General features: G+C 40.9%; 2 protein-coding genes across 8 annotated transcripts in view; one reads left to right on the forward strand and one right to left on the reverse strand.

The window, feature by feature from the left end:
• The first annotated feature begins 6 nt into the window (after positions 1-6).
• nmi (N-myc (and STAT) interactor) lies at positions 7-8,887 on the forward strand. Its single transcript, XM_020606642.1, has 9 exons — positions 7-172; positions 247-312; positions 3,758-3,916; positions 4,013-4,129; positions 4,298-4,460; positions 5,759-5,865; positions 7,256-7,442; positions 7,703-7,806; positions 8,613-8,887. The coding sequence occupies exons 1-9, from the start codon at positions 143-145 to the stop codon at positions 8,814-8,816; spliced, it is 1,137 nt and encodes a 378-aa protein (XP_020462298.1). The 5' UTR covers positions 7-142; the 3' UTR covers positions 8,817-8,887.
• A 1,609-nt stretch (positions 8,888-10,496) lies between these two features.
• Positions 10,497-17,912, reverse strand: part of mmadhcb (metabolism of cobalamin associated Db) — a 13,778-nt gene continuing 6,362 nt past the window's right edge. For 5 of the 7 annotated variants that reach the window (XM_020606504.1, XM_020606503.1, XM_020606502.1 and 2 more), the window contains exons 3-8: positions 17,472-17,628; positions 16,502-16,707; positions 13,950-14,058; positions 13,327-13,457; positions 12,261-12,347; positions 10,508-11,149 (exon numbers count right to left, since the gene is read on the reverse strand). In XM_020606504.1, the coding sequence (XP_020462160.1) occupies positions 10,955-11,149; positions 12,261-12,347; positions 13,327-13,457; positions 13,950-14,058; positions 16,502-16,707; positions 17,472-17,628 (885 nt within the window). In that variant the 3' untranslated portion in view covers positions 10,508-10,954. Of the gene's footprint in view, positions 11,150-12,260; positions 12,348-13,326; positions 13,458-13,949; positions 14,059-16,501; positions 16,708-17,471; positions 17,629-17,912 lie in introns of all 7 variants that reach the window. The other 2 variants (XM_020606506.1, XM_020606507.1) reach the window with 1 other exon arrangement.

The raw sequence follows: 17,912 nt of genomic DNA on the forward strand, positions 1-17,912 counted from the left end.
CGGCTTTCTGTGTGACAATAAGGCCGAATACAGAATAGACAGGACGGTTTATGTTGTTTAGCAGCACGTAGGCCTGCTCGATTTGATTTGGGACACTTTGTTAACGGGGTTTCGTTTTTGTCGTCGTCGACAGGTTTGTCATATGCACAGTACCAGGCGAATACATGACAAGGTAAGCACTGTCGTTGTGTTTGGCCAGTGTTTAAGAGTAGGGTGGTTGGTAACAAGGCGGTTTCTTGTTGGTAGATGCACCTTGGTCTGGAGGAAGACGGTGATTTCGAGGAGGCCAAGAAAGAACTAGAGACATGGAAGGTAAGAGGCCAAGTTCGTCATACAGTGCGGCCAAGAGAGACGCCATTCACTTTTCACTTGGTGAAGTTAGCCGCCCTTGTATTCTGAATTAGTGATGTGTGGTTCACGAACGATTCGTTCATTTTGAACGAATCGTTCCCATGACTCGAGAACATCGGGTCGTCTCGGGGAGTGATTCGTTCATTTTGACAGGGCATAAGATTAGTACACCTTCGGAGTCCTCGGGTTCGAGTCGTTCGTTTTTGTAACGTGACTGCTTTGTTGGACACAGAAATTAGTTAATTTTCAACCGTCCTTACAGTTTTTTTGTACTCTTACAGTTACGCGATGCATCGATTTTTATTATAAAATAGCTTTTTATTTTCCACGAACTATAATTTTGTGAATATCCGCCAATATGGTTCTTTTCCATAACACTGAATGTTTTAATAAAGAGTTGGTTAATGCTTTAAATTTCATTAGGGAAAATCTTTCTGTATACTATACAGAAGATGGCACGGCTTAGCTTAGCTTAGCTTAGCTTAGTTTAGCTTAGGATGTTAGTGCCAAAAGACCAAATGAATTTGACCCAAAATATCCGGAGGTGAGGTGATGAAGTAACAGACTGCATAGCCTCAAGACACAGGTACGATATGTGTGTTTGTGTGTCTTATAATAAAATTGTATAAATGTTAAATTCAGATTAAGAGGAAACTCTTTTCACTGGACTATTTCACATCTGAATGATACACCTCGAAATGTGACCCAGAAAATATCAGGGCATTCTGATGTGTACTTGAAAAATCAAAACCCCCTAAAATATTTTGGACGCTATGTTGATTCTAAATTCAGAATCATATTAAAATGAAACTTTGTTTTCATAGGACCATTTCACATCAGGTTGATGGCAGACAACCTCAGAATGTGACCTAGAAATGATCAGGTCGTTGTCATATAGAATTTCAAAATTAAAGCCCTCTAAAATGTCATATGGACACAATACTTATTATAAGGTCAAATTTGTATATCTAGGAAACTTTCTGTTTTCACAGGACCATTATACATCAGGATAGAAGGCCACTTCAGAATGTACCACATGAACTATCAGGGCATTCTGATGTAGCATTTCAAAATTAAAGCCCCTGAAAAAATCATATAAACATTATATTAATTATAAGTACAGATTGATATTGGAAGCACACTTTCTGTTTTTACAGACTAATAATTTCACATCAAAATGATGTAGAGGTTAGGCTGGTGCAGTCTCACCATCTGGGAGCTGAACCCATTCAAAACAGTGGAGATGACATTAGACTTCAGGAATAACAGTCCACCACCTTTTCCACCTCACTCCCTACATTATCATTTGGTGAATCTCATTGCCCCTAATTGTATCCGGTTTTCTCTCAGTTGCATATTGTCCTGAATTTTAGCCCTGGCCACTGTTGGACTCAACCGTCCTGCATGTTCGTTTCTGAGGAAGAGTCAAAGTCAGAACAACTAGAACAGAACAAGATAATTATTACAGTGTTAAAGAAAAGCAATTACAGAGCACTCTGGGTTCCAACTATTCTGAAGCCCTTTCCAAACAACACAGGTGTGGCTCGGTTTTTCTTCAGAAAAGAGGAGCCCCTATCCTTCCTGAACCCAGTAATTAATACAATTTTGAAGTGTCTGATGTGGGTTGATCTGGTGCCTCTTGTGCTGTTCCATTGGTCCTTCAGTCCGTCCGTCCTCCAACATCCTCTCTGCTCCAATCGTCGAGGACAGCGCCCTAGGAAGGGGAAGAATACTTATACTACCTTAATTCCTACATACACACTCACTTCTTCCTTTGTTTCCAACTACCTGCTCCATATTAGGCATTGCTTTCTGCTTCACTAATTAAAACTGTCCTGCCTGTGTGTGTGTGTGTGTGTGTGTGTGTGTGTGTGTGTGTGTGTGTGCATAATGTTCCTACCTTTGAAGCTTTCTCCTCCACAAGCCTCCAGATCTAATCTCTGTTTAACTAACCTTGGAGACCCAGTGAACCGTAACTCCCCTGGCTCCACTAACCCAGTGGTGATAATAAATTCACTGTGAACTCTCTTAGCCGGAGCTGTAAATCTAATGAGATTCAGTAATTTAGTGGACAAGACCCTATAATGTTGAACAGTGCTTCAGTGACTAACACAGTAAATATTAACCAGTGGTTCAGTGAACACATAGGGTGATATGTAGCTATGTAAACATAACTGTGACATATAAGTATGTAAACTTATGTATTCTAAAATAAAATCTTAACTATTCCTTTTCTAATATGATAGAATAGTCATACACAAACAAAGTGAACACACAGGTTAAATAAGCAACAATCATGGTGTCAATCTTCTACTGAATAAGCACTTAATTCAATCAAATATTAGAACTAATGCTAGAGTATAACTTTGTTAATAATTTTACTCAACACCACAGAACATGCAAGAAACAGATGCAAGGCGAAACTGCATGGCGAGGGGAAATGAGGCAAAATGCTGTAACTGACACGAGACATCCTTACCTCTGAAACTTGATGTGAATTTTCCAAATTACAAACTGATTTCCAAAAAAGCAGCATGTCAGTCTGTAATAGACTTCCATAAAGGAAGCACATGTGTGTCCTTGATTATAGCTTCTCCAGGCATCCTCAGTCTTCTCGTGCCTCGGTCCTTGTCCCCAGAGCAGAAATAAAAGCTTTGGGATGTCCTTTGTCACGGCGGACCAGAACAACTTCCGGGTGGAGTGAGGATCAAGGACTGAGGAGCAATAACATAAGGGAATTGGGAATCACCTATTGTGTCAGCTGTGAAGTTCTTCAGGTTGCTGGGATGCAATACCTCTTGTGACCTAAAGTGGAAGACTCATGATCCATCTCTGACTTCCTGTTTGATGCTTTTATTTTTTGAAGACTTCCTATCTTGCACCATGTCACCTGCCCCAGTGTTAGGGTTAGGGTTAGTTGGTGGTTCAGCTCTGTGAGAGTCTCTGTGACTCTCATGAGAGTTTCAGAGCTGACCGACAGTTGACTGACAGAATCCTTAGTCGGGTACAGCCCTATAAATCGTGATATGTTTGCTTCCATTTGAACTTTTGCAGTCAGTGTCGGTCTATATATAAAAAAAACAACTTCTGGGCTACTGTTTGCATATTTCGGATCATTGTTCCGCTGCACAGTGTGTTCACAGTACTTTTCTCTTTTACCTCCTGTTTTATTTGTCCAGGTTGAGACATCTGTCTTTGAGATTTCTGCTTCCACATTAGTGGAATTTAGTTTGTGGTGTTCACAGCATTAAGAAAATTCAAAAGCAACATCTCTATGTAGAAATATGTCGTGTTAATGTGGTAATCCATCATTGTAATCTGGAATTACTTTATTCTGTAAGAAATAGTCACCATACAAATTGCCAACAGGTTTTCTTTCTGAACTCTTCCTGGTTTATTTTTGAAGGCTAAAACAGAGAAAGCTGATGATGCAAAATCGAGGCTGATAGTGGAAAAATTGGAGGAAGATGAAGCCAAGGAGAAGGCCAAGCAGGAGATGATGGCTTTGGTCCAAAAGCAAGAGGAGTGTCGTAAGGAATTCTCTCAGAGCCTGATTGCAGTGAAGGTAGAGTTTCTGTCATTTAATTACATCTACAAGCTCCTCGGTAGAAATGGAATGGGAAAGAATTCATTTCTGGATTTTTCTCACTTTTTCACATAGGATAAAATCCAGGAGCTTGCTAATCACAAGCAACATTTACTGGACAAACTGAAGAGATGTCAGGCTGAACTAGATGATAAGAGGGCTGAATCCACCAAACTGATGCAGAAGTTTAAGGTGAGAGTCCTCAGAACTGCCAATTGGCTCAAATTCTTCTTCCCTAACTAAACCAGACTGTCAGTGCATCTATTTCAGTTTACTGATTTGGAACCTACAATACACTGTCTTAATAATATTATAATACTTTGGTATATCAAACATTAACACCATTATTGGGCTGTCCAGATCTTTGCCCAGATTCCAGACACAGAGGTGAAGTTCAGCACTCAACACAAAGAGGAGAGTGATGATGACGGTCAGCCAATCAGAGGAGTGTTCACCATCACTCAGAAAGCTTCAGTGCTTTTGCAGGGCGGGCAGGCACTCATCACCTTTGAGGAGGAGAAAGGTACATGATTTCAGCTGCTGTACTCTGTGATAGACTGTAATACGAACTGCAGTTCACTTCATCTTCACCTGCTTTTCACTTCTATCTCAATATTACTAAAACCAATAGGAGTGAGTCTGCGGGACTGACTGGCTGTGACTGTCACTGACCCAGATGTTGGGAAGGTTACCTTTGAAATGTAATAGGTTACCTTATTAAAAAGGTAATGAGTAATGTGTCGACTTTCGGCTTTTTCCCATTTAGGGGTCGCCACAGCTAGTCGTCATATTAACAACTCGCATGTTGACATTTGGCACGTGTTTTAGGCCGGATGCCCTTCCTGATGCAACCCTGATTCGAACCTGGGCCGCAGCGGTGAAAGCGCTGCGCCTTAATCACTAGCCTATACACACACACACACACAATCAATTTAATTAGTTCAGTAATCTTACTTATTACATTGGATTGCTTTTTTAACAAATGTTTTAAAGTGGACAATAAGCTGAAAAGTGATAAATATATGGGATAATAATAATAATCACCTTTATTGGCAAAGTACGTTATACACACAAGGAATTTGTTTCCGGTACAGAACCAATGGCAGCCATCTGCAGCGCCACCTCAACCGATGGCTAACCATGGGGGGCAACAGGGGGGTTCAGTGTCTTGCCCAAGGACACTTTGACATGTGGACTGGAGGCACCAAGATTCGAACCTTCAACCTTCTGGTTGGGAGATGACTGCTCCACCCACCACACTGTCGCCTCCCCCTGTGTAGTGTATATGTAGTATACCCCCCACCACCAGCAGCAGCACAGGCCTATAGCAGCATCACTAAGGGAAGGCTCAGGGCCACCTGATCCAGCCCTAACTATAAGCTTTATAAAGAAGGAAAGTCTTAAGTCTAGTCTTAAAGGTAGAGAGGGTGTCTACCTCCAGAACCAGCTATTAAAAATAAGTATATATGTTTTTATGTTAGTTTGTCCAGTTACCTTTGAGCTTCTGAAAACGGGGGACCATGTATAAAAATGACTATAATTCCGAAACAGTTAATGCAATATTTTTGTGAAACTGCTTAAATTAAAGGGGCAGTCTGCACGTCGAAAACATATTGACTGCTTGAGTTCAGATTCATTGTGGTGTTGTACAAAGGCAAAATTTAAAAGTTGGGTTCTTGTCCAAATACTTACTAGATGTGTCAACTCAACATGACTATCACCTTCTAATAAGAAAGTTTGTGTAAAGGGTTTATACGTTATAACTAATAGTTTCATTAGTGTTTAATTAATCACATCTCTGTCATGTTCTCTGTCCTCCAGTGGCCTCTCAGATCCTGAAGATTGCCAAGTGCTCTGTGTCCTGTGATAACATGTGTCTGGATGTGAAACCAAGAAGAATAACCATGGATCCTGCTGTCAAGTTTGAGGTACATTCTGATACAGTTAGGTTGGTTTTCAGACTGTGGCAAGTTGTGCTTCCCAACGGTGCGAATTACATTATGCAGCTTGGGGGACTTCTTTTTGCCCGGGAGGGTGGGGTCACACTTTGGTGCATAAAATCCTATAACACACAAAAGCAGCTCAAGAGCCATGGAAAATAACAAATATCCTGGCTGCTGCTGGCACTCACTATTTAGTTACAGTTTCTTCACATGGTCACGTTTTACTAAAATACACCTCCATTACTACCACGGGATATATGCTGTGTCTGTTCTTGTATTTTATGATGATTTGATCTCAATAAAAGCTGCTGTAAGTGTAGATAAAGTGGGCAATGTGCACTCCTGTGGACTGCAGTCTGTTTCTGGTGGACGATCATTGTTGATACAAGACCATAAATGTAGTGATAACTTATGTAACTACACTCAAAAATACTGATAGTTCTGTAGTGAACGTATTTGGTTATTCGATTGTATTCCAATGTAACATGGCATTAATTCTTGAATGAATGGAGCACTGCATTTTCCTACACTACAGCAGCAGATGAAGGTGGAGAAGGGAGTATGGTGGAGGCACAGTGAGCACTGCCGTCACATCAGTGGCTCAAGTTCGGTTTTGAATTCTGCTCTGTTTAATTTGAAGCCACTTTTAAGTTTTGCTTTCTCTTAACCAAGCGCTGTGAGTCAACAACATAATAAAACTTGTTAAACGCCGTCTATGAGCAGCAGCTCCAGAGCTCATTCAGTTCAGCAGCCTCTCTCTCATCAGTGAGCTGGGTTTTGTCGCTTGCAGCTGCACTGGTCATCGTATTGTGTTTGAGAGAAATGTACAGCAGGCTAGTTCAGACTTTATCTCTGGGTGCATTCCTCAGATATGTTTGTATTTTCATTGCTTCAGTGTTTGATTGTTTGTTGTGTCTTGTTGCTTTTCTTCTTTTGTCTCTCCTCTATCCACTCACCCCAACCGGTCGAGGCAGAAGGCCGCCCACCAAGAGCCGGGGTCTGTCGGAGGTTTCTTCTGTTAAAGGGAGTTTTTCCTCCCCACTGTCGGGATTTGTTGGATGTTTCCCAATAATAATGAGAATAATGAGAAGAATAGTCGGGTCTAGACCTTACTTTGTAAAGTGTCCTGGGACGCCTCAGTGATAGGAGATCCGTTCCTCTGTAGATATAAACGGCTCATTCTCAGCTAAAGAACATGCAACAGTTCTTATTTTCTGGTGATTATACATGAATGAAAATCTTATTTAGTGGTACTCGGTTCATATCATCTTGTTAAGGCTGGATTCTCTGGACTGTTCCACAGTAACCACACTATTCTGTTAAGCACTTTTTGTGCTCACTCCATTGTAATAAGCGTGTGCTGTCATCACTGTAGGTCCACCTCGATGTATCCAGAAAGGAGCTCAAGGTTTCTAATGTCCCCTCTTCCATGCCAGAGGTCAGAATGAAGGATAGACTAGAACTCAGTTTCTCCAAGCCCAGCAGAGGAGGAGGAGAGGTGGAACGTGTGGACTATGATAAGAACACTGGGACAGGACAAATCACCTTTCTCCATCCTGGAGGTACAACTATGTGGGTCACATTTACTAAGACAGTGCTGCAGTGCACATGTGCCACAATCTATGTGTATTGGGCTCCTGATGTAGACAGATGCTGGACAGATCCTGGGATTGGAGCTCCAGACTGAAATCTGCTGACTATGACGGTCTTACTCAAACTATAATCAGAAGACAGATTATTCAGATCTAAATGAGACCCAGTATACTCAGCATCAGTGTGCTAGTGGTGTTATAATGCTAAAGTGTGTGTGCATGTTCTGCAGTTGCACAGAGCCTGGGCCAGCAAGGGAGATACCGTGTGGATCTTGACTCTGAAGTGAACGTACAGGTTGGACCCATTTACAAATACCAGCTGCGCAAGTTTCAGGTAAGATACAGAAATGAGATTGGTTAATATAATCATTTGTACGTCACCCCTGCACTCCATCCAGGTCTGCATTCTTCTAGTGCCCTTTGTTTTTTCCATCAGACCACACAGAGATCCAAAACCTGAAAGCTAGGGCTACAATCAACAACAACTGTTTACATATGTAAACAGGTTTATAAATGAATTATCAGAAACTAAAGTAAGCTGGTTCTGACATCTCACCTGCGTATGAACAGGCTTCAGGAGTGCAACTGAACCCAGAACTTATGTGGATTAGTTCAGAGCAAAACATGTTGGATATTCAAAAGAAACTGAAGTTGTTGATGGGACAGATAGTGGAAGAAAAAAAATTGAAATTAGAGGTAGAAAGGTGGAGTATAAAGAATACAAATTTTAAAATTGGGGTTAATATTGTTAAAATGAACAGTTAAAATTATTTTTATCCACAGTGTTTCCTCCCTCCAAAAATGATTATGACAATACATGGGGCACAAAACATTTTTAATGTATCAAAGCCAAGAGGAAGGAGGCCTGGGAGCACCTGACCTTAGCATCTTGTTGAAAATCTCCTTCATTAAAAACACATCTAATGTCATTAGCAGAGGACCTGTAGATTCTGGGAGATACAGCCCACTGGAACAAATTAACAGGGAGAGGTTGGTCTGATATCCCAGCATATCTGAGGCCCAACAGTGACTTGTCAGTTTCAAATACACATTGATCCAGTATTGATCACAAGCTTTGGTCAGCTTCAGTGGCAACAAACTATCTGCAGATCAATGATGAACCTGTTTGATTCCTCTCAGACCTACTGTGGCACCCCAAAGCGAACCATCCTCCTAGATGACATCAAGGACATAGAGGATGTGGAGGATCTGCAGGACCATCTGGAGATCCACTTTCAGAAGCCCAGCAACTGTGGTGGTGAGATAGAGAGCATAAAGTATATCTCTGGGGGGAATGCTCTGCAGGCCTTTTTCCATGAGGACATGGCAGAGAGAGATGACTAATGAAACAGAAGGAGCCAAAGCACTAGCGGCTACAACGTATGCTGCCCGGCCAAATTAAAGGTCGCAGCTATACAATTAATTGCATGTACTTCAATGCAACACTTCCACCTTAATATCACAATGTTTGTTTTTAGTGAAATTGTCATAAATGTATAAATTCAATTCTATGTTTATTACTGAGGTCTGAGTTAAAAGGTGGTATTGTACTGCACTACATTATATTCAGAGGTGTTCCTAATATTCTGACCCTCTCGTGTGTGTAGACGGGGAGGATAAAAATATACGGACACCTCTGAATATCATGTCACCCAGTACACCACCACCTTTAATATGAATATAATGTCACCCAGTACACCACCACCTTTAACTATGACCTCAATAATAAACATATAACTAAATGTAAACATTTATGACACTTGCACCAAAAGCTGAAACATTCTGAGCTTCATAAACACAGACGTTAAGGCAGAAATGTTGCACTGAAGTGCACACAATTAATTGTACAGGTGCGACCTTTTTTTGGCTGGACAGTGTATAAGCAAAGTAATCTACCTACGATTGTTAGAAAATCATCTGCAGTGAGATTTGGTGATCTAATTTCTGCATGTAAGAGGGTATAAATTTAATCAAATGTTTTCATATTACACAGTGAGGGTGGTGTTTGGATGGTGGCAAATAAAGGCCTTTAGCACACGTATGATGTAACACAGTCAGAATCAAAATGGTAAAATGGTGTCTTTGGTTACTTAAGTTTACACAGTACCTTCACGTCGGTTCTGTCCCCTGCCATAGGTTTAATATGGAATGATTCTTTTACAGTAAAATCCAGTCTTTGTTGTTGAGTCTACAAAATAATGTCATAATGAATATTATAGACAACTTGTTTGCATTTGATCATTTGGACTTGTACAGTAAAAGCTACTTGCTCTCTCTCTGTCTGCATAACCCTGCTAAGACTGCATTCAACCCAACTTTAGTCCTGTGTGAAAAGCCATAAATCAAGTAAACTTGAACATGCAGTGAATCTGCCTCAGAGAGAACAGTTATGAGTTGTTGAATAAAACTGTACCATCTTAAGACTTACAGTAAGAACAGGGAATTCTGCTTGTCTGTCCTGTCAGGTTCAGTTAGAGGGTTTTGTTGTGGAACACTATCCGTGGACCATATTCCACATTATTTTGCAGATCGATGATGGATCTAATGGTTTCAGTCTGCTCAGATAATTTGTATCTTTTATTCTGGAACTGTTTTTGACAGTTGATTGATAAGACTGTCTTTATTAAAAGGATATTTTCTGAAATCTTTTTGTGGATTCTTTTTAAAATCAAGTTGTGCCAGAAAAAGAAAAAAGCCTTTACGGAACCTGTCCCCTATAGAGATTAGGCCCTAGTCATGGCTATAACATTCACCCTGTGACAAATGGCTACTTATTCACATTATTGTCTGTTGTGGCAGAATAACAAAGTCTAACATCTGGTCGTAGTTTGTGTATCACATGATGTGCTGCTGAATTGTTTTCAATGCAACACAGGACACAGATGATTTACACATCACTGTTTTCAGTTTTAACTTTGATTTTACTGTCCCATCTTTTTCTGATTTGGGGTTGTAATACAAACACCAGTAACACTTCTAGTGAGTATAACCAATACACTGGTTGTGAACTTGCCTATACAGTCTATAGGATAGCTAACACTCCAGCCCTGCAGATGTGAGGTCAGTGTGCAGTTTTATTTCTCTTAAAGTAGTTACAACCATTTACCTGCTTTGCCTTAAAACTGAGACAGACTGAAGATTAAGATACAAGTGAGAGTAAAAGGGTGATAAATCTCCTTTACACCAATTTAAAGAAAATATTTTTGATTTTATTTTTAGCTGTCATGACCAAACTACACAAACAGATTTCAATAAACATTAACCCAACCGGTGACTAAAAGAAGTGTGCTATAAATAAGGTAACCTGATGATATAACCAAAGCTTTTGTTCAGATGTACTAAGTGCAGTGCCTTTAATTTATATTTAGCAATATGTGCTGGAAAGATTAAAAACACAGGATTCACTTTATGATTTGAATAAATAACATTGCCACAGTCCAGACAGCTTATGACAGTTTTAATAACAGCCCAGTGTCCCATGTTCAGCTGCCCTGCAGCTTCTTCATTACAGAACTGCTGGGTGGTGCATTGGTGAATATTGTCCCCACAAAAACACGTGTTGCCCAAAGAGCGTGTCGAATCACTCTACAGCAGCCCAGGTCCTCAATCTGGAAGCCCAGGTGACGGTACCTGTCATCTGTCTCAAACAGCGTGTTGTTGGTGTAGGGGCCAAAGAACTAAGGAAGGAACAAACATATTTATCATGTAGTTAGTTCTCTGTTAAGATCTGCATAAAACAGCACTGCTTTTATAAACAAGTTACACAGTGCTCTAAACCTAGCCTTACAATTTGTCAGTGTAACACAAAAAGGCCTGCATGTTCATCTGTGGGACAATGCAACAGGACATTGTGATCTTTAAAGAGGAATTTCATCCAGTCTAATAATCTGTCTGGCCCTGCTGAGTGACAGTACTATGCCGTTTTCACACACTGTGCAGTACTATATAGCATTACTATACTACCTTACAAAGCCAGAGTGCAATAACTACATATTTGATTAAAATTAAGACTCAAATCTGACTTTTTTTAAAAGCACCTTCTACCACATAAAACCAACTTTTTGCCATAGATATGTATAATTTATTTAAAAATTACAAAGACGACTAGTTGAGCAGGACAGCTCATGGCTGATCAGTCAAAGCTAGCTAAAGAGAAACGTGTAATCTGTAACTGAAAATTCTACGTTTTGTTGAACCAACATTTTAGTAATTCAGTGTAAGACAGCAGTTGCTAAATCCTCCTGATGCTCCTGCTAAAGGTAACTAGCACAGCATAGTCGTGTTAACTGCTATATTAGCTTTCAACTCATCCAGAAATCATAAAACTTTTAAATGTTTGAAATTATAGACCAATTTGTTATTGGCTTGAAAAATATAGGAATGTAAAGTACGGAGTAGGGATGGGTACTGAGACCTAGTATAAAACGACCACAGGACTAGGCCGTAGTTCCGATAAGCTCTGACATCATCGGTCCGGCTCTTGACACTGGCGAAATAATGAAGAGATTCTGTGTATATTTTACAGTTTAGTAGTGAACTACGGTACAGTACCTTTGTGGGGGACATTTAGACCCCAACATGCACAGTTTTTTTTTTTTTTTTTTGCTTGTGGTCAGTGTACAGTACAACTAAATGAGGGAGTGGATCTTTATGCAGGCTAATAAAACTATATGTAATGTCAGGGAAGCAGTGACGCCAGCTGGTCTCGCATGCATTCTTTAATTGTTCAGCAAGATTCGAGGTGTTTCACTCTAACAATACCGAGTGTCAATGACAGTGGGATCTTACCGCCAGGCCGGAGGACGGTTCGATAAAGTCGGCCCAGAATCCTTCTTTCTGCAGGGCGTAGCAAATCTCCTTGGCTCCATCAACAAACTGTGCAGCAGAGAAACAGTTATCGTGTGACACGTGCATAAGCTAAGTGATCAAATTCTTCATCCAAGGTATTAGTAGGGGTGGAACAGTTAATAAAATCCATGGTTTGGTTCATATGTTGTGTGGTCACGGTTTCTGATTCTGTTCAGTAGGTGGGGGAAGGGCTGTGCCAATTTCAATATTTGCCAAAAAACAGTTTGACTTAAACTTCTTGACAAGAACATATGAAACAAACACTTCTTTACTGTCAAACACTTCTTGTCAAATCTTAGAAATTTCACCACTGAAAAGTTATTTCATAGAAATCATGTATTTATGTAGTGCAAAGATACAAATACTTCTGAAATTGGTGGTCTGTGTACTGTGTAAGCAGCAGAAAACATCAGATGTGGCTTGGCATAAAATCCTACAACAACCAGAATGCATTGTGCTTAGACCTCTCCCAGACTGCTGCTGTTGAGTGAACCTGTGCAGGTTTGCAGGTAAGTCACTGTACTTCTATTGAAACAACTGGCAAAGTACTAGTTTATTTAAAATCACTAAGTCGGTGTTTATCTGAGCCTACTGTTAATGTAACTGATTTAAATCAATAGTAGAAAATAGTATACAGTATCTTATTTCTACTTGCTACCTTGCAAACATTTCAAATATGTCCACAATTGTCATAGAGTAAGACATTTGTCCTCTAACTTTACTACAAATAGGTCTGCTGGAATGGCTCCAAGCTGAGAGGGACTTTGATAATCGACAGATTAGAACTGAGCTCCATTTTGAGTATTTTCTAATGAGAGCTGGATTGTACAGTGGCTGTCCACATCTTCCTTTGGTCGGCAGTACATGTGCTCCACCTATTGGCGGACAAAGCCAGGTGGTGGTGGTGTGTTTTGACCTTTAAGTAGTTTTGTGTTTATTATTTGAATAAATGCTGACGTTCTATGGCAGCATCACCTTTGCCCCATATGTTGTGTCAGCAGCTCACCTTGTCAAGCATCTGCTCTCTCTCCTGCTCCACCTCATCACACCATGACGACATATCATTCTGCGTCTTTTGGGTCACTGTGAGCACCATCATACCAGAGGACGGGGCCTCAGGAAACATGGAATGGAAACCTGTTTGTTACATTATCAGGAGACACACATCAGACAGAACCACCACTTCTCATCAGCAGTAAGAGCTCCATACTGTATAGTTATCCCTGTTCTAGTCTGGTGGACACAAAGACAGGTACAAACATTTGAATCACAATGTCATTGTACCATGCACATGCAGTGACACTATCACACACCCACACTACCATTTAAATGTTTGGGGTCACCTCCATTTTCCAACTTACTTTGGCATTTAAGCAGTTCAAGAACTGCTGCAACAGGGCTATCTCTTCGAATAACATTTGGTTTCAGCTGTAGAATGCCCCAAGTGTGTCTGGCTGTTGAATTACAACAGGTAACAACTGGAAAAACGGAGATGACCCCAAACTTTTGAACAGCAGTGTATCTGTTAACCAAGGACCACAGGAAGAAAAAAAAAACTACTAACTAGTGCAAACAGAGAATGAAGATGGGTGGGTATTATGGATGTAAATAGCGTGAGGAGTGCTGTACCTTTCTTTAGTAGCTCAGGGCAGGACTGTACGGCGCACTCCACAGCAGAATTATCAAAGTACTGTTCAGCTCTATAGACATTCTGAGACGAGGCTGGGTCATCTTTCTCCTGACATACACAAAACAGCAGTCACAACAGGAAGTGCCTATAACAATGAGGAATACAGCCAGTGCTTCAGAAAATCCTTCCAGTCAGTACAGACTGCTCACAAAAAACTCTTCTTATTTCTTAGGTAACAACCTGTGGCGTCGCCTGGATGACAGCGTCAGGCAGACACAAACACAAAACATGATAGCAGACGCAGATATTGAGGTCCAACGCTACATGATGGAGCCAAATATTGGAAGGCTGGAGGACCCCCTTCAATACTGGGAGAGACAGAAATATGTCTATCCCCATTTATATAAGTTAGCAGTAGCATTCTTGTGTATGCCTGCCTCATCTGTGCCCTGTGAGCGGGTGTTTTCCAAAGCAGGAGAAATATTGTCAAAAAAAAGAAATCGCCTAAGACCTGCCACAGTGGAGAAAATGTTGTTTTTAAATAAAAACCAATGATGTGACAGACAATAAAGGTACCACTTCTCATCAGAATTAATTTGACAGGTGTCACCGCCCCTTAGTCCCGCCTCCCAGCCAATCAGAATAGTTTATCCGGTCCTTAGTCCCACCCCAACCAATCAAAATCGTTCTTCCGGTTCCTGGTCCCACGTGGCCCCCGGGGTACCCTCCCACCCCCCTGCATCTGCTGCTTGAGATAAGGAACTTGTGACGCATCTGCAGCTGAAGATAATGAAGTCGTGGTTAACCGCATCTGAAAAGATTGATTTGATTTGATTAGATTTGATTTATTTATTCTTTCAAGCATGTAAAGACAGTTGATATATCAACACACATAATTTTACACATATCCAACAAATGCTAATCCAATATCAATTTGCTTATACCTAGTACATGCTTGAATGGAGTAGGAAGAAGTCAGACTTATCCAGTCCTACCCCATGACATCATCTTACCATCATTGGTTTGCAAGCAGTATCTCTACAAAATAATTCTATAGACGGTAGCTATTAGTAGGTTTGTTTGCCAGATGTTTAACTGGTGTTGGTGGGGTTGTACTTGTACTTGAAGCTTCACCTTGGACTTCAGTACATAGGCCAGAACAGCTGAGTCTCAGGATTGTAAATGTGTCGGAGAGGAGAGAATGACGAGGACAGACCCAGGCTGCGGGTGAGGTTAACTACGAGAGGTTGGGAGACACAGCAGATTTGGGCTGCTTAGGATCCCAGTAATATTTTTTCCATGCAAACTGATGTAATATAGACTATGTTCAGGTGATTAAATGAGTTTATCAGTTTTCAATCTCTCCATGATTGAATTTTGTGGTGGGGCTACAGTTAGTTTTAGTATATTTGGATTAACTGCATGAGAGATGAGTTCTTTCACCATGTGAAAATGGGCGTTATGACATAAACCCTTATGCGACCTGTGCGCACAGTCAGGTTGGGGGGGCAGGGGGTTAAATGGAAGTATGTGTGGAGGGGGCACGAGCAATTCAATTTAATTTTATTTGTATACCACCAAATCACAACAAAAGTAGTCTCAGGACACATTACAAAGTAAGGTCAAGACCTTACTATGAAGTAGTGATGTCCAATTGACACTATGATACCTGTATCCAATCGCTTCATCATTTGTATCGAGTATTGGTTCATTCATTCAAAGGTTCGGTTTAGTGCCATCTGGTGGTGAAATAGTATGCAGCAGAACAATGTCTGAATTATGTGATGGGTGTAACTAGGCTTTGTGTGAATGATGTGAAAGCGTTTGTAAAGATTGTTTGGCCAGTCGGTCAAGTCTATGGACGTATGTAGTGTAGTAGGTGGGAGAAAGTATGCTTGGGGGAAACGGAGGATGTGCTAGGATGGTAATATGTGTGTATGTAACTAGGACAGGGTGTGAATAAATACAAGGGATGGAGAATAAATCATTTTTTATTCCTAGCTGGCTCCATGGTGATCACACAGCAGCAGCAATGATCATACTGACAGCAACTATGCACACACCTACTACGTCAACAAACCCACATGTTGTGCATCATCTTGGGTGGCTTTATAGTACCCCTACGCCTACGCCCCTGCTGCTCGCGTAGTGACACCATATTGACGGTTTGAAATGGTCATGGGAGTCACTCAGGCCAGCCGTTTCTGCGTCGGACGTAATCAGTTACGTGTCTTTTCAGCAATGATACAAGCCTCGAAGCAGTGGTTCGCGGAAGATCCCTCTCCGAGCTCGAATCATATATCGAGGCCTCAGTGTCAGAAGCCAATGTGGTAGTGTTAAAACCTGCAGTTCCTCAAATGGCCACTTGAGGCTGGCTCCAAAATGGGGTCAGTCCCCATAGATTCCCATGTTAAATTGCAGAAACATTTACAGCCTGGTAGAAAAAATGGTTTTGGTCTCTATAGGTAATTTCCCATAAAAGTGGGCTTCCTTTTTAAGCAGTTTACCTGTTCTTAGAAAAAAGTACACATGTTAATATCATTACACTTACAAAGAAGTCTCCAATAAACTGGGCCAGAATGAACTCGTGTCTATCACTGCTGGCCGGGGTCGACAGCACATCAGGGGCCATCTTATGTGTCGGGCTCTTCTTCTGCTCTGCTAGCCCGCTCAGGTGGCAGTCAAAACCCACATTACCGGGTAGCTGGAAGCGCTGGTCCTGGGGCCCAAAAGGCCCCATGCTCTCATCAGGCCACACTGTTCACATTCATTATCCAAGGAAGCCATTAGCGAAAATACACAATGCATAAAAAATTAAGGTTTCACTTAAAATCCCTACTCTTAAGGGCTTGGACTACATCAAAACCCATGGATCACAGAAAAAGACTGCACAGCTATGTAACCACTTCAGACATATTGTATGTACAACTTTTGTGTTCCTGCTCAAAGAATAGAATAGACTTTGTCATTACACAATCATGTGCAACAAAATTAGTAATTGACTGGCCTTATGTCTATACAGCAAAGTAAACACAGAGGTTCCCTAGTCTATTATATAGATCCATATTTCCCTCACTTGTGTCTTGGGATGTCCTTATTCAACCTGGAAGTTGTACCGTTTGAGTGAGAACATCCCAAAATTCTTACACCTGCTCTGAGAAACAAGGATCAAAGAGCAAGGAGGCTGCAGGAGGAGACATGAGCAAGGACACATAAGCGTATCCTTCACACAAGTCTTTTATGGAAGAAGGCTCTTTTATCGGAAATCAGTTGATTAGACACTTCAGATGAAGCCTCATATCTCTAATAACATGTTTCCTCGATTCCTCTCTCCTCACATTTACTCTTTGTATCTTACGCTCGCGGGACTAAGACACAAGGACAAGGAAATGTGTACCAATATAAGACGGAGGAAGCAGCCAGCTCTACACCAGGCGTCTTATTTTATTTTATTTTTTTTACTTATAATCAGGTTGAGATAATTCATGTTAAAGTGTAAAACAAGAACATGCATGACATACCCATGTCAGGGGAAGTAACAGTTACATGGGGTTCATCAGAGCCCGAAGATCCAGCAGCAGAGAAGGCTCTGGCTCCAGCTCTGGCCACAGCTATGCGATGCACTAACACATGAAGCCCTGGGAGGTAAGTGACCAGCCTGCCTCTACTGCACAGCACCTGAACAGAAACCTTTCATTGTTAGCCTTCCACAGACACACATTCCAACTACATATGGCTTTTAAGTGTTCAAAGTTCAAAGTGTTTTTTTTTTTTTGTCACATGCACAGTTAGAAAACGTGTTTCCCTGTATAATGAAATTCTTACTTTGCCGTCCACATGAATGCCACAAAATATAAATGAAATATAAAGTAGATAAATAAATAACACAAAATCTAAGGCACTTTAAGCAGCGCAGATGCAGCAATATAGTAGAAAAAAAATATACAAAAATATAACAGAAT

Source organism: Monopterus albus, unplaced genomic scaffold (assembly GCF_001952655.1).
Source record: "Monopterus albus unplaced genomic scaffold, M_albus_1.0 scaffold79.1, whole genome shotgun sequence".
Classification (NCBI taxonomy): domain Eukaryota; kingdom Metazoa; phylum Chordata; class Actinopteri; order Synbranchiformes; family Synbranchidae; genus Monopterus; species Monopterus albus.

Coding starts and splice junctions, on each gene's coding strand:
- nmi (XM_020606642.1), top strand. CDS start 143: ATGCACAGTACCAGGCGAATACATGACAAG. Junction 4,130..4,297: donor AACTGATGCAGAAGTTTAAG/GTGAGAGTCCTC, acceptor TGGGCTGTCCAG/ATCTTTGCCCAGATTCCAGA. Junction 5,866..7,255: donor ATCCTGCTGTCAAGTTTGAG/GTACATTCTGAT, acceptor TCATCACTGTAG/GTCCACCTCGATGTATCCAG.